Source organism: Dendropsophus ebraccatus, chromosome 13 (assembly GCF_027789765.1).
Source record: "Dendropsophus ebraccatus isolate aDenEbr1 chromosome 13, aDenEbr1.pat, whole genome shotgun sequence".
Lineage (NCBI taxonomy): Eukaryota > Metazoa > Chordata > Amphibia > Anura > Hylidae > Dendropsophus > Dendropsophus ebraccatus.
In genome coordinates this window covers 49,712,698-49,729,439 of record NC_091466.1, presented here as the reverse complement: position 1 = coordinate 49,729,439, position 16,742 = coordinate 49,712,698, and the positions used below count along the sequence as shown (strand labels likewise).

Genomic DNA, 16,742 nt, shown 5'->3' with positions numbered 1-16,742 from the left:
CCGGCATACTCCGCAGCGCTCTAAGGAGAGAATAATCAAATCGCATCAGTCCCTTTTCCCAATGGGATCTACAATCTAATTTCCCTGTCCCATATACACACATGGGGGCCAGATTCATAGGAAGCTTATTAACCTCTCTAATTTTGTGATTATTTCAGAATTTCCCTAGAGGGACACAACCTATCCTCAGTCTGCTTGTAAAAAGGAGGACGAATATAGGAAATTATTTACGGAGTACCAAAAAAATAAATAATAGTAATAAAAACACACACACATATATATATATATATATATATATATATATATATATATATATTAGTTTTACCTGGTCTAATATACTTTTAGATGAAGTCAATGCAGCCAAGACTTGTGCGATATAGGATATACTGGTTCCTGTATATACCCAAGGACTAGGTATGTTACACCATTGGTCATGTGTTAGAGAACCCTTTTAGCTGAACAGTGCCACTTTAGTTTACAGATTGCATCTGGTATTGCAGCTCAGCCCTATTCAAGTGAACATGGCTAACCAGACATCGCCTAGGCACAAGGGTGGTGCTGCTTAGGCGGGGAAAAGGGAGATCTTTCCTATTCTGATTAAAAAAGCTCTGTTAATATTAGAGGGTCTATTGGTTTAGATGCAGGCTGAGCAGGGAATCTGTATATTACTATATAAGGGTGCGTTCACACCTACAGGATCTGCAGCAGATCTGCAGCAGATTTGATGCTGTGTTCAGTTATTTAAATGAAATCTGTTGCAGAAAATCAGCTGCAGATCCTGTAGGTGTGAACGCACCATAACTCTGGATTTATCTGAGGCCATGGCCCCTGCCAGCTACATTTATATTATGAAAGAAAGAAAAAAAAATCACATGATTTTCAGTTTTTATCTACAGTTATTTCATGAATTCACTAAGGATAGTGCAGCATTTTGCAGCATTTGTAGTTATGTACCAATTATATACATTATTTACCTTTGCTGTTCTTCTATTTATCCCTCTTACATCCCTCTAAAAACCATACAATTCTCTCAGCTCTAAGCTCCTCTCTTGTGTTAATTCATCCATAGTATTCATTCCTACCTATCTCATAACTGTCCATCTATCTATATGTTATATGTCTCTATCTACAATATCTATCTCCCTGATATATCTCTATCTACCTACCTGGCATGTCTCCCTATCTACCTACCTACCGAATATTCCTTTATCCCTACATCTACCTACTTATATCTATCTATATCTATCTTATATCTATATCTATATCTTTATCTATCTATCTATCTACCTACCTACCTAGCTAATATCCCTCTATTTTCCTACTTAATGTTTCTCTATCTACATACCTGACATATATATTTCTCTACCTACCTACCTACCTACCATACCTCTTTCTACCCACCTAATAACTCTCCCTGTATTTATCCATCCATCTAACATCAATACAGGCAAGAATCAGATCTATAAAGTGTATTGGACACTATATTTTAGCAGTAAAGCGAGGCCTACAGAGAGTATAGCACAGGCCTATTAATAGTGCTGGTTTTCACTCTCTCTTAGAAAACCTTAACTTCAAAGCTGCAGAGTCCTAATAGATCATAGAAAAAAACCTGCTAAATCCACTTTCTGGAGTCTTCCTTTGTAATGCATGCAGTAGACCTAAAGGGTATTTTTGGTAAGTCAGACATATACAGTATCAAATCCTGGTAAACAGATGCTTTGAACAAATCTTTTTTTGGAAGTAGATACCGAACCTGCTGATGTCGGCAGATAAGGCACAAAGGTATTGGCAGGAAAATGGACAAATTGACAACGTGGGGCCATTACGTCGGGGATCATAACATGCATTAGCTGAAATGTGGTTTTATCCGTTTAAAGGCATTTCCACTTTAAATAATCCCTGCACTAAAGCACAGTACTTTGGTGGGGTCTCCATGCCCACTCTCTAGTATATTAAATATAGAGATTATCTTTCTAATGCAGCGGTTCAGTCCCTGAGGTGGGCCATAAAGCCTTGGCCTGAAGCTAAACCCTCCAAAAAATAATACATTTTGTGTATACACTTTTCTATAAAATAAGATACTTTTTGAGACAGTACCACAACTTTACAACTCCTTATCTCAAAGTCCTTTGCCAATACCCCATTATGTTGCAAGGACATGAAAGTTGGGAGTTCTTCTATGAGCAATAGTGGATGGAGTTTCTCCATACATTACATGGACACCTAATTAATTGAATTACATCATGTAATACTACATTTCCCCTGTAGTGGCCACTCCAGAGGAAATGAGCATCCAACAAGCACCTCCCCCTGGAGACCCCTTTCACTAAGCACTGCCCGTTCTCAGAAAGCGGCCAAAAAATGTTAAAAAAAATTGTTTAAAACATGCATGGGTCAATTTTTGCCCACCAAAAACTGATATAAATTTATCAGTAAGTAACCCCCAACACAAAGCTTTACATATAAATGGACGTAAAAACCATTTGTCCACTGTTTACAAGCGTATGCAAGTCCTTGAGATGGATATGAATAGAGTTCTGTACAGGTGTCACCTACAAGAAATAGTAGATACAAAACTTAAAGGGGTTATTCAGGATTAGAAAAAAAAACAAAAAAAAAAAACACAACTACTTTCTTGCAAAAATAGCACCACCCCTGTCCCAAGATTGTTTGTGGTATTACCATTCAGCTCCATTCACTTCAATAGAACTGCGCTGCGAAATCACACTGCGGACAATAGTGGTGCTGTTTCTGTAAGAAAGCGGCCATGTTTTTTCGGGGCTTTTTATTTTTAATTTTTGATGACTATCCTCAATATGTGATAAGGGGCACCCCACCAGCTGTTTATAAGAAGAGAGGCACATGCAATAAACCAAGCTGGAAATAGACAGCTCCATACGTTGTGTAGTGGCCATGGTGGGTTACGACAGCTCAGCTCCCCTGGCAGCTGGCTGCAGTAACCCAGCGTGGCCACTAGATTTTGGTGCACTCTGGTGTCTCCATAACAAGTTTATCGACATTTACGTCAATCATTTAAATCTCTCAAGCTTTTTCTTTTCGTCTTTTCTGTCATTTTATAGGCAAACCCCATTTGGTAGAAGAGTGCAAGCTTCTGAATTTCATCCAAAGAAATTTCATAAGGAAGTAAAAAAAAAAAAAACAAGACATATACACTGTGCCCTAAAGTATGCCGAGGTTTTGGCACCATGTAGGAATCTGTCAACTGAAGACATACTTATTGTAGTGGGTGGTCAAGTTCAGACGAAGTTTAAAACAAAAGTTCAGAAAGATCTACTTTTCATGGGTCAGTAGGCGTGCACATCACAGAGACAGCAAAACTGGCAGTTGTGGCGGCTCGCAAGGCTGTCTTGGCACTAAACTAAAAGCACCATCAAAGCTATAGTCCCAATTAGTAAGATTGGCTAATGTGGCGATAAACTAACATAGCTGCTGCCTTCAAAGTCCTCTGTTTGTTCACACACAATGAGAAATGGGCACAAATCTTAGCCGTTTGTTGATTAGGAACATTTTATTATACTAATCTATATTATTGCTATTATTGGCAGATTAAAAAACAATATATGGCATATTTTTTTTCACACATACTCACCTGTTTTATATTAAAAGGGGTATTCCAGAGAAAACAATATTTCTTTTACATTTTTTAAATAACATTCTAGAATAACTTTATTACTGACAATTGGACTGACAGCAGTAAGGGGCAACATGGCCCCTCTGCTGCCACCTATGGCCGTGTCGGGAACTACAGGCTGCTCTAGCCCTGGTCCAAGCTTCCCCTGATGCATGTTAGCATTAGAAAAGACATTACACTTGTGGGAGCAGCCTGTGTCGCTAGCCTGACACCCTGTCGCAGATCAGGCAGTGACTGACAGTTATCCCCACTAGCGATATGTACCTGCCGGGATCAGGGTTTATGATGCCTGCAGTTCCCGATAAAACCATAGGTAGCAGCAGAGGGACCGTGTCACCCCTGATTGCTGCCAGACAATGTAAAAATGTCTTAAATTTATATATCAGGGGAGATTTATCAAACATGGTGTAAAGTGAAACTGGCTCAGTTGCCCCTAGCAACCAATCAGATTCCACCTTTCATTCCTCACAGACTCTTTGGAAAATGAAAGGTGGAATCTGATTGGTTGCTAGGGGCAACTGAGACAGTTTCACTTTACACCATGTTTGATAAAACTCCCCCATCATTTTCTTCTAATAAAGTTATATTACAAAGTTATTTAACACTATAGAAGGAAATTATAAAAAATATATAAAAATAAATATATAAAAAGCAGAATACCGTTTAAAGTGTCACTCTCGTTGTCAAAAACATGTGACAAGTCAGAGAGACATGTCAAAGGGCCGACGAGAACGAGCTGGGAGAAGACGGCATTCAACGTGGTCCTCTATCGGCTCTGTGTCACGTGATGAGCTTGACTCCTTCCAGTGACAGTAAGGTGCAGACCACAAGGCACAACAGTTCTCACCCCATTCGTGAACACTCAGACCCAGACCAATCAAAACCTTTGACGTGTCTCTCTGACAGATGATATTCCAGGAGAGAATCAGGTATGTTGCATTTCTACTGCCCAATGCTTTTGTTCTTAGAAGAGATTATCTGGAGGAGTCTGGCAGCAGCTCATCCAACCTTTCTTCACTAAGAACATATGAATGCTTGGGCAAGATGAATTTTCATGGGATCAGGGGAGATAGCTGTCACAAGAGTACAGGTACCGCAATCTAAGCTACTAAAGTGTAGCTGCAATACCAAATATAGGCTATTGAGAAGAGTGGCGCTAAAAGTAAATAAAAAATATATAAATAAAATTATCCTATTTCCAAAGTCAGAAAACTTCTTAAAGGGAATCTGTCAGCACCTGTTCTGGGTTCTGAGGTGCTGACAGTGCGATGAAGGTCTGTGTCTGTTAGTGTGGTGTGTTACCTTTATTTTTCATAGCGGTGCTGTACTTTGTCCCCATCTGTGCTGTAATTGTCTTCACAACTGTCAAAGAGTGGTGATGTCTTCGTGCCGCACTTCGGCCCGCCTCACCACTACCTCCTCCCAGCTTCTTTTGAATATTCATGGCGCCCGTCCCCCTGGCCTCCTGGCGACGTCATCTTTAGTTGCCTGGGTCTGTGCATTGTCCGCGCTCCCGCTGCCTGATTCGCTCATGCGCCGTAGTGTATCGGACTGGCGCAGGCGCACTGAGTGCCAAAGCCTATGCCCTCAATGGCTTCGCACAATGCCGCTCCGACGCACTACAGCACATGTGTGAATCAGGCCACGGGAGTGCGGTAAATACACAGACCCAGGCACCTAAAGATGACGTCGCCAGGAGCCCGGGGGGACGGGTGCCATGAATATTCAAGAGAAGCTGGGAGGAGGTAGTGGTGAGGCGGGCTGAAGTGCGGCATGAAGACATCAGCACTCTTTGACAGTTGTGAAGACAATTACAGCACAGATGGGGACAAAGTACAGCACAGATATGAAAAATAAAGGTAACACACCACACTAACAGACACAGACCTTCATCACACTGTCAGCACCTCAGAACCCAGAACAGGTGCGGACAGATTCCCTTTAAGCTTATGTTTACATGTACAGGATCTGCAGCAGATTTGAAGTTGTAGATTCAAACCAAATCTGTGCCATCAAATCTGCTGCAGGTCTTGCACGTGTGAAGCCACCCTTATGGTCCTAGTTGGTCCTTGATGGAGACATGTGACCTGTCCTCTGCAATTGGGATCCTTCACTAACGTACCGCAGGGGACATTTTTTCAAATTTTGTATGATTTAAATACTAGGCTGGGCTTTCATTTCAATAGGAGATTCCATTCTGGTTTATACATTCACATTATGCTGAACTGACCAGCCAAATTTTGCAGCACTGCCTACTATAGGAACTGGAAGTTTAGAGGCAGCTATGGGATTCAGATAGTCACATCTGCAATTACATGGTGTTTGAGCAGGACCAAAGCAGAATGGTTATTCACACTGTGTACTGGTGGTAAGGGAAAAAAATGACACCATAGCGCTTCTCAAAACTCTGAAGAAAATATCTATATTTGGTACATTACACATTTTACTTCTAAAGCCAATGACATACAAAATGGGAACAGGTACCTGACAGACGTACTAAACAGCAAAGAGGCAGCAACGGCTCCAAAAAGGCAGCACAGAAGGTTGACTCGATAAGCAACGGAGTCGATCGGCACGAGGACTATGGCCAGTTTGGCCAGCAGAGTAAACAATGGATATCCAGGAGGATGAGCAACCTGACAAGTATAAAGCAGAAAACATGTAACACTTGGGAAATATAGAGAAAATATCCTAAAGCGACTCTGTACCCACAAACTGCCCCCACCCAACCGCTTGTATCTTCAGATAGCTGCTTTTAATCCAAGATCTCTACTGGGGTTCGTTTGGCAGGTGATGCAGTTATTGTCCTAAAAAACTACTTTTTAACTGGCAGCCCCGTGCCCAACGGGAGTGGCCTAGGTTGTGTATGCATTAGGCTGGCACAACCTCTCTGTCCCTCCTCCCCACCCTCATCATTAGGAATGCTCCAGGCAGATTGCCTACTATTCATCAGCTGTGTCAGCCCGGCACATGGGCTGGATCGTTAAGACACCTGTGCAAATGTTCAGCATGGAGAAAATGTTCCAGCGGCATCCCTAATGAAGAGGGTGGGGAGGAGGTGCAGAGGGGTGGTGCAAAGTTAGGGCACAGATATTCTAAGCCACGCCCGTAGGGCACAGGGCTGCAAGTTTAAAAGTTGTTTTTAGGACAATAACTGCATCACCTGCCGAACGGACCGCATGACAGATCTTGGATTAAAAGCAGCTATCCCAAGGTACAAGTGGTTTGGGGGGTTACGATTGTGGGTACAGAGTCGCTTTAAAAGGGTATTCTCACCACGTCAACATTTTTTCATAGTTACATTGCAAAAGTAAGCAATTTTGCTAATGCTTTTCATTAGCAAAATTATTTATTTTTTCAGCAGTGCCAGGTTCTCTCTCACCATCATTGACAGCTTGTTGTCTAGGTTATCCGACCACTACTCTCCTTTTGTAAGCGGTGGCCAGGCTGTGACGTCACCTAGTGGGCACAACCTGGGGCAGTGCAGGCAAGTATAATCTACAGCCTCTGAGTTTCCAATTCTGACAGCTCTAGGACTTGTCAATTTCCACGGGTTGCCTGTGATCTCAGTGGGAGACACAGAGATGCAGAGCTGATTCAGCTCAGTATCACTGTACCTGTCCTTACTCCTCTCTGCCAAAACAGGAAGCAATGCTGAGCTGAAATTCTGAAAGTGAGAAACCCACTTTAAGTTCAATAATTAGCTACCTAGGCACTTTGTCTGGCACTTAATGGGCACATTATGGGAGATATTTAGATCAATGTTTTTACATACAGTATTCTGTTGATATAGTGCATACGCCTTACATGCAGGAAGAGACAAGTGATTGGCTGCATTGTATGTGACATTACCACTACAGGTTCCCCCTCTGTATCTTCCCTGGCTCATCCTTTAAGCTATCGGTGACAGTCTGGAAAGCTCCTGATTGGATGTTGAAGCTGTCACTCAGTTCTGAGAGGAGGGGCTGGGAAGATTCTCAATACAGAGAGTGCTGGGTACTTAACAGGAAGAGCCTGCCCCTTGGACACTTACCACTACAAAAGATTTTTCTGCCAGTTATTTAAGTTGCATGGCAGGAACAAAAGGGTATAATTACACTGCTCCCGTTGACCTCTGTATAATGCAGTTAGAGATTGAGGTCTCATGACTAATTCTTCTGAAAAAACTTTTGAAATGTGACAGCGACACATGAAAAGTTCTGATTGGTCAAGATCACAAATGCAAAGACCCCCACTGATCATTTAAACGAGTGGGGAGAAGAGCGTAGTTATGCACTTCGCTCCCTGGAAGACAATGGAATTAGGAGTACGATTTTCTTCCCACTCGTGCTGACATGTCAAAAGTTTTTCCAATGATATCAGTTCAGAAAAACATTTTCACCACTTCTATGTCCTACCAATCTACAGAAAGCGTGTTGTTCCTTTCCAAACTCTACATTGATACATGCATTATTACATGCGAAGACCACACGGTCTCCAGATTAGTGCCAGTCTAACAGACTTTCGGTCTTACCTAAAGGGATCATGACACCATAATTAAGTTTATTAAATAATAAAACTTATTAAAACTGTTAACCCGATTTATTTCATTCTCCCCAGCTTATCCAAATTTTGGGTTGATAATAAGCCATGCCACTGTATATACAGTAAAAGCCTTGCTTTATAATTTTGTTTAATTGGATTTAAAACTTAAAGTAAATTGTCGCATACTGTACTTATAAGTTAGTAAAACTGTGGTTTGAAAATAAATTAATCTACTTTACTCCATGCTTAATTAAACTTCCCTAATTCCTAAAACTGTTAATGAGAGCATTGATTAAACAATAAAATTAATACTTACTCCAAGCTCATAGGCGGCTGTGATCAGCTCCCCTGTGAAAAAATAAATGTAAAACCAATAATTACCATTAGGGAATGACCCTCCTCCAAAGTTTCCCAAATTCAAAGGCTTGCGCTGGGATTTTGCATTAATTTGACTTGATAAAAATAAATCTAGAGAGATTTAGCAGCATGAAATTTTCTCAGAAATTCCTCCCACTTTCGATTTAGTAACACTGGAAATCATTTCGCAAACAGAATGTGTGTGTGTTTTATGGCGCCGACAATTAGATCAAACTCTAAAAACAGAACGTTTACATTTTATACATTTAATATAGAATTCATTTAATCCGGCTCCTGATGGTTCGGGATTGCTGAAAATCTGGTAGAGAACTGCAATTAATATGGAAGCAGAAGATTGGGATACGACAGGGATGGGAAATTGACAAAAATCTGTGGTGTACCTTTTATTATCTAATAATTTAGCATTGTGGGGCTTATAATACCAGACTAAAGGAACTTTATTGTATATGTATGTTTTATCATTATATTTAAAGTCATAGCATTATTAAATGGATTCTCCAGTACTAAAAAAAGTTTCTGGCTTAAAAAAAAAAAAAGTTAAACTCACTTACCCCATCTCTCGCTTCCACAGTTCTGACAATGCCCAGTCCCTGATAAGTGCTTCCTGCTTCAGCTGGGGATTGGCTGAGCAGGCATTTCCCGTGTGTTAAAGGGAACCAATCAGCTGATATAGTTCCCTGAACTGCTGTATACAGCTCCTGCAACAGCCAAGGCACGTACCGGCCGTGGCTGCAGCAGTAGCTGTATACCCCAAAAAAGGACTTTAATCCCCCGGGCATGTGACAGGCAGCAGCGGGGAAGTAGTCATCTGGGCTACTCCCTGCCCATATCTAGTCACCGTCCTCTGCCTATCAGCATGCTCGGAGAGGATGAATGACAGGCAGAGAGGTCCTTTACTGGCCACCCAGATGACTACTTCCCGACAACTGCTAGTCCCAATGGAAGAGATTTACCAAAATTGATGCAAAGGAAAATTCAAAGGCCTGCCAATTAAATTTGTTGTTTTTTCATCACTTCATTAGTTCATTAGTAACTTTGTACTATTTTTTTTTGCTTTTGCCAAAACAATAAAAATACACTGATTTCAAGGGGCACAATATCAACTTTGTATAAGATACCTGCACGATGGTACATGGGGCAGTGTGGCTTGATTAATTCATACACAAAATTCTGATGTGTTTTTTATTTAGCCTAGGGGCACTAGTATCAGCCATACGTGTGAGGTGCAGCGCTCTTTTTCTTCCCTGAACCGCATTTTGTTTCTCTCTTTTCTCCGTGTTTTGCACTCCTCCTGGTGAGACCCACATGACCACAATTAGCAGGAGACACCTGAGTGCACATGGTTTTAATCCCTTCTGTCTTTTCCCATTCTATCTGTGATAGCTATGGTGAGTGCAATACCTTATCCAGACTTGTGCGACCTTGGGCGACCTTCTCCGCCGGCGGTGCTGGCCGGGTTCTGGTGTGGTGTTTTTGGGTCTGGTCCTGTGGCATGGGGGTCGCAGGGCCGTCCCATGGCCCCCGTTCCTTGACTGTGCACGCCTGCGGGGTTGGTGGCCACTGACTGGCACGGTGTGGACTTAGTGTAGGGACCCATGTGTATCAGATACCTGCACGATGGTACATGGGGCAGTATGGCTTGATCAATTCATACACAAAATTCTGATGTTTTTTATTTAGCCTAGGGGCACTAGTATCAGCCACAGGTGTGAGGTGCAGCACTCTTTTTCTTCCCTGAACCGCAACTTTGTATAAACATGTACCACTATGAAAAATGGAAGAGAATGATAAACCGGAAGAGTATTAAATTAAATTCTGCTGATTTACTATATAGTAGGAGTTGGTCCTTACATCTCCACTTACCTCTAATGTAACATCTAGAAGATTGTATTTCGTGTACAAGAAAAACCATAACTGTCTCTCAGTCTCCTTATTAAAAAGTAATTTTCTTATTGCCAGCAACAGCTCTTTATAAAACATTAATAGCAGCAGGTAGTATGAATGGGTAGGGGGCCGGTAAACAATATGTGGAGAAAAGAGGCCGGGATAACGTAATCGCAATTATAACAGACATTGGTATTTAATTAGATTGCTACGAGAGTCGCCACAGAATCATAGGCGACTCTTCTCCGCACGTTGTGGCCAAATTTTTATTTTTATTTGATTTTAATTTAGTAAAAAAAAAAATTGTCATCAAATGACCCAAAGAGCTAGCAATCGGTTCCAGTACCAGAAACTGCTAAGGAAATGAGGCTGGAGGTGAACTTGCGGCAATGACTGTAGACTGTATAGTGCTGTAGGCAGTAATTATCCGTGAGCCTGGGAAGTGGATGGAGAAACTCTAGACTTAATGTACGTAAACAATGCCCCACCAGCAACAATTTTCTCTAAGGCTCTTTCCAGGTAACGTCTTTCTCCATCACGGTAATTATGCATTATTTAAATAAGCGTAATGTTAATCATTACCGCTGAAAACACAAAAGTGCCCTGCTCTTTTGTACGCCCGAATATTGACAGTATACAGTAATATTTTTATTTTTTTTACAATAGCAGAAAGCTGTTGTTATAGCCACAATGATTTCCATCAGTTGCATGGTACAACCGCACGGAAAATAAAAAATAAAAAAAGAAGCTCATTCTGAATAAGTCAAACAGAATAAAACAGGCGTGAAATCATTTTATGGATTTTTTTTCCCGTTTGTATTAAAATCCATGAGAAGGAACAGTTTGTGCTTCTTATAGAAATACATTAGAAATATCTGAACGTAGAAACGAAAATCAGATGGAAGGGACAAAGATCAATTGTTCGGGGTTGACGTGGAGGATGGAATTCAGTTTTAGGTGTATTACTGCTCCTTACATTAAATAACTATAGGCTGAGAGTTGCTCAGACCTGGGCTATGATCACTCCGTCAACGTGAAATGAAGCTCAATGGGATATCCGTTATTTCTATGGAGGAGGAAAAAGTAGCCAGATACCTGGATGGCTGGGAGACATAGGTCTACCACATGACATACACTAACAAAAAAGGATAAGATTATAGGAAAAACTATCCAATGGAAGGGAGGCTCTGGTACCCTGGTAGGCCTGGTAGCCTTGATACAAGATGAGGTATGGTTGGGAACAGAGCATACAGGTTCTGTATGGCACCCTGCACCACATTCATCCACAGATGTTACAGCCGGGCCTGTAGACATGTGTAGGCTGCCGAAGCTGGCTCACTATAAATGTTAGACTGGTAATATACCTGGCAATGGGACAGGTCAAGGAAGTTCCTCATATTACAACTAGAAGTGACTGACTGTTGTATAGGATGGCTCCACAGATCATCCTACCAGCAGGGGGCAGAGTACAGACTATGGGCCCTATTCCACGGGCCGAGCAACGATGTATACGAGCGCTGATTTGCTAGATCGGCGCTCGTTTACTGGGCCTATTCCAAGGCCCCGATGATCGGGAAACAAGGGCTGCAAGGATATCGTTAACTATGTACTTGCAGCCCTTGTTTCATACATTACCCGTCCGGGCGCAGGTCTCCTTCTCCCCGGGTCCCGCGCCGCAGCATCGGCTTCAGAGCGGGGCTGTCTGAACTGACAGACCGCTCAGCCAATCACTTGCCGCGGCGTTTCCGGCCAGTGATTGGCCGAGCCGTCTGTAAGTTCAGACAGCCCCGCTCAGAAGCCGATGCTGCTGCGCGGGACCAGGAGAAGAAGACCTGTGCCCGGACAGGTAATGTATGGTTCTGCTGAAATCGTCGGTCGCTGCCGCGCAACGCTATTCAACCGTAGCGATGCGCTGGTGGCGATTGTCAATTTTAGGTCCGGACCTAAATGAACGATCAGCTGATGACACGATCATTGGCTGATCGTTCTCTCTATTCAACCGAGCAAAAATCAGCCGAATCGGGCCGATTCAGCCGATTATCGCTCCTGTGGAATAGGGCCCTAAGTAGTGCCGCACTGTACTGTAGAGAGGAGTGCACTTCAGTAATACGGGAGTAATATAGTACAATGCCCACTTTTATAGGTCGGAGCCTCTAGCCATTCACACATCTGTAGCATTGTATGTTTAGTCTGGTCTCCAGTTACAATGGTCCAGGAAAGACCATTATGTTACTGGGAATACTGTAACTAGTGGGACACCACTGTACTGCAGAGGCTGCTCTCTCTTCATTCTAGCAATCTCACTTAACACACATAACTACAGCTTTCCAGAAACTGAATTACACTTTAGGGCTATGTTCACAAATAGTATTTCCATCAGTGTTTAAACCAAAACCAGGAGTGGGTTAGAAACACAGAAACTGTGCAAATCTTTCCTTTATAATTTTGCTGTGTCAGTTCCACTCCTGCTTGTGGTTGAAAAATTCTGACAAAAAGACCGAGCAAAATACTTTTTATTCCAACGCTTATGCCCAGTCTGGCTGCTGTCAGTGTCCACAACACCCTGATATCTTACAGCCGGTTTCTACTTCCTATTTGAATACTCGTCAGTGCCTACAACTCCCAGCATGCCTTACTGCACTGTCTGTCTCCCTCCACTTTAGTCTCTACCCATTCTCTGCCTATCCCTAACTTAATCTTACTTCCCCGCCTCCCTTGATCTGTGCCTAGTTGTGAAATTCCAGTTGAAGAAATACTACTACTACCACCATCATCATGGGGTATAATCAGCATATGATGGTGGTTGTAGTTATGCAAACCTGAGAGCTACAGCTTGTATAACTACAACCAGCATCATATACTGATTATAAGGCATGATGATGGTGGTGGTAGTCTGGGTCTGGTAGCCAGGCTTTCTCCCCTTGGTCGTTGGCTGCACACAGGATGACAGCTCTGGCTTGAGCAGAGAACGAGTCACAGGGATGATGATTATTCTCATGTCAAATCCTCCCTGTGCTCTCCCTCCTGTCCCCGCCGCAAAGGTGCGGGCTGTGCAGCTGCTGCTGTGGTGTGTAAGGGCCGGTGGTCCCCTGGAACATGGCACTCACCCTATCCCCGACACACTGCACACAGGATGACATCTCCGGTGTGAGCAGAGCAAAAGATGAGTCACTGGGAGGAGAAAGCGCATAGAAATCACTGCACTGGTACAGGACGGAGGAGAGACCTCTGTCCTGCACCGCCACCATGACAGCCCCGACTTCACTGCAAGGTGGCTCTAGCAGGGCTCTACAAACTCTGTAACTCTCTACTGCACAGGTAAAGACGGACTGTTAGGGCGGCAGTGCAGGATGGTGGTCTCTCCTCCATCCTGTACCAGTGCAGTGATTACCATGTGCTTTCCCCTCACAGTCTTCTGCTCAGCTTACACCGAAGATTTCCTATGTGTGAGAGGGAGTCTGCTAATGCCATTGCTGTCATCAGGTTTACAGTTCGCACCTCCGTTACCTACAGCATAGCGGGGACAGGAGGGAGAGCCATGTTCCAGGAGGTGGGAGGTGGATGCTTCCATGTAAGTTACGTCACGGCCCCTTCCTCTGTGTGGGGCGGAGAACTACTACACGCCCCGAAGTTTACGCCCAGCCCTACAAAGCTAACATTACAAACAATACGTCACGGCCCCAAGATGGCGCCCAAATGTGTGACGTGACAACAGCAATTTAGCAAGGACTACAAGACTTCCTGTGGCAGTAAATGCAGAAAAAACAGTACTATAGACTCAAAAGCCGTAATCAATGTCTTTTAAGCATTCATATAACTTTTATGGGGCAGTACAATACTTGAATATAGCTTTTGGCTGGAATACCATTTTAACCCCTTCCCGCATGAGGGCGTAACTGTACGTCCTCATGCGGGTGAGGGCATTAGGAGAGGGGTCGCACGGCGACCCCGTTCTAAACCGCCGCGGTCCCGGGTGCTGTCTGCAGCCCGGAACCACAGCTATTAGCGGACACAGTCCGATCACCGTGCCTGCCAATTAGCCTTTTAAATGCAAAGTTGACAGCTGCATTTAAAATGCTCCTTTTCCCTTTCCTGGTGGTCTAGTGGGGGTAGTCACGGAGGAGCGATCCCCGCATCTGTTACCGGCTGAGGTCTGCGTTGTACTTGCGCTGATCCCGATTCAGCATTCTATTGCTTTCGGCTGCAGCAGCCGAAAGCAAGAGAACACTGATCTCATTGATCTATGCAGGGGGACTTCTAGTATGTGTGTAAAAAAAAAATCTTAATAAAAAATCCCCTCCCCTAATAAAAGTTGAAATCACCCCCCCTTTCCCCATTTTATAAATAAAAATAAATAAACATATTTGGTATCGCCGTGTGCGTAATCGCCTAAACTATTAATTTATCATAATCCTGATCTCGCATGGTAAATGGCGTAAGCGCCAAAAAATTCAGAAGCGCATCAAATCCAGAAAATTTTTAATAAAAAGCGATCAAAAAGTCACATATGCGCAATTAAGGTACCGATAGAAAGTACAGATCTTGGTGCAAAAAATGACACCTCACCCAGCCCCATAGACCAAAGGATAAAAGTGCTATAAGCATGGGAATAGAGCGATTTTAGGGGACATTTATTTTTTTTAAAAGGTTTTAAATTTTTTAAAAGCCATCAAATTAAATTAAAGTTACATATTGTTGGGAGGGCTTGTAAGGGCTTAGGTGGGTCTGCAGGTGAACAAATGCAAGCGCTATGGTCTTTTAAACACGTGGAGGAAATAACGAAAGCGTAAAAACGAAAATGAGCCTGGTCCTGAGGGGGTTAAGGAACACTTAACACTCCCGTCATTATACACACCCTCCAGGCATGCCCCCTCTCACCGTACCTGAGTCCCCTCCTGGTATGGATGGGTGCAAAGTCTTAATATATACAGCAAAAACACAGGTGAACACTACAAAGCTCCCGCTGCCATGGTGCTGCTCTTCTGGTTCTCTAGGGTCACTGCGGATTTTGTTTGCAGCTTTCATAGTCTTCATCTTCCCCATTGTTAGACGTGAACTCCGGTCTTCTCTGTCACTCAGCAGAAACCGGCCATTCCAGTTACCCTCATGTCCCTGTAAGAAGAATGGAGAAGTATAGGAGTTATTGTGGGTAGGACAGAAGTAACCTCCATTATTAGATCCAGTGTCTGTCCTCCGATTTGTATAGTGATCAGGGGGCTTCTTACCCCTCCTTGGTGCTCTGTAATACACAGGACAACCACATATATGTGTTGATGGCGGGATCACTGAAAGAGGAGCCAACAGAACCTATAGAAGCATGTTAGCCTGAATTCACACACAGCAGTTATTGGTGTTCCATTCATCTGGCTGGGGCTGGCAGAAATCCTTATAAAATAAACATTGTGCCGCAAAACTACAACTCCCATCATGCCCACACAAGGTTTTACTGCCCAGGCATGATGGGAATTGTAGTTTTTCAAGCAGAGTATTGGGTTTAGATTATAGGAAACCTTAGGTAGCAGCCTGCAATCTGCTACAACTCCCATGAAGGATTGTCAGGAAGTGCTGGGAGTTGTAGTGCCACAGCACTCCTCTAGGTTGCAGACTACTGCAGTTACACAGCCCAGCAGCACGTGAAGCCCTGGCATAGGATGAGGCATGAGGAATAGCCCAGCACCTGCCCCATACGCTGCAAGGGTTAACCTGTCCGATCTATACACATGAGCACACACAATACTAGGCAAGGATCACTTACAGCTGCGCTCTGTCTCTGTGCCGGTCATGTGACCTGTTGTCTGGGAACAGCGTCTCCCTCTCCATGTGTCTGGCTGAAGCTTCCGCCTCCTACGGAGTCCTGGGAGGAACAAATTCAGCCAGAGTGCAAGTGAGGAGATTAAACAGGTAAAAGAAGTCATGCCTGTTTACTTTAATTACAATTCTATATACTTATATCCTTAGTGCGTGTATATATATATATAATTATTACCACCACAACCCAAAAAACTAATTGTTGCTGCCACCACTTTTATAGTTCAGCTCCACTATGTCAAACAGACTTCTAATACTTAGGCTATGCTCACACTGTGCTTTGAGGCATTTTACTAACCGCCCCCTCATACTACAGACAGTAATACATTCAGTAGGGAAAAGGTTGGTTCATTTTTGTTGGTTCATACCTGTTTTCATCTTTGCCTTAAAAAAGTCAGTTTTTCTCACAATTTTTGAGTATTTGATTTGATTAAAATGTCCAGAAAAGCTGAATACAATAAAATTGCATAAAAACACAACAGCTTCAAAAAGCAAC

General features: G+C 43.1%; 1 protein-coding gene across 2 annotated transcripts in view; it reads right to left on the bottom strand.

Annotated features, from left to right (window-relative positions):
* Positions 1-16,272, bottom strand: part of TMEM260 (transmembrane protein 260) — a 55,578-nt gene extending 39,306 nt beyond the window's left edge. Inside the window, exons 1-4 of one of the 2 annotated variants that reach the window (XM_069951128.1) lie at positions 16,194-16,272; positions 15,322-15,550; positions 8,493-8,524; positions 6,137-6,288 (exon numbers count right to left, since the gene is read on the bottom strand). In XM_069951128.1, the coding sequence (XP_069807229.1) occupies positions 6,137-6,288; positions 8,493-8,524; positions 15,322-15,481 (344 nt within the window). In that variant the 5' untranslated portion in view covers positions 15,482-15,550; positions 16,194-16,272. Of the gene's footprint in view, positions 1-6,136; positions 6,289-8,492; positions 8,525-15,321; positions 15,551-15,663; positions 15,719-16,193 lie in introns of those variants that run through there. The other variant, XM_069951129.1, reaches the window with a different exon arrangement.
* Positions 16,273-16,742: the final 470 nt, after the last annotated feature.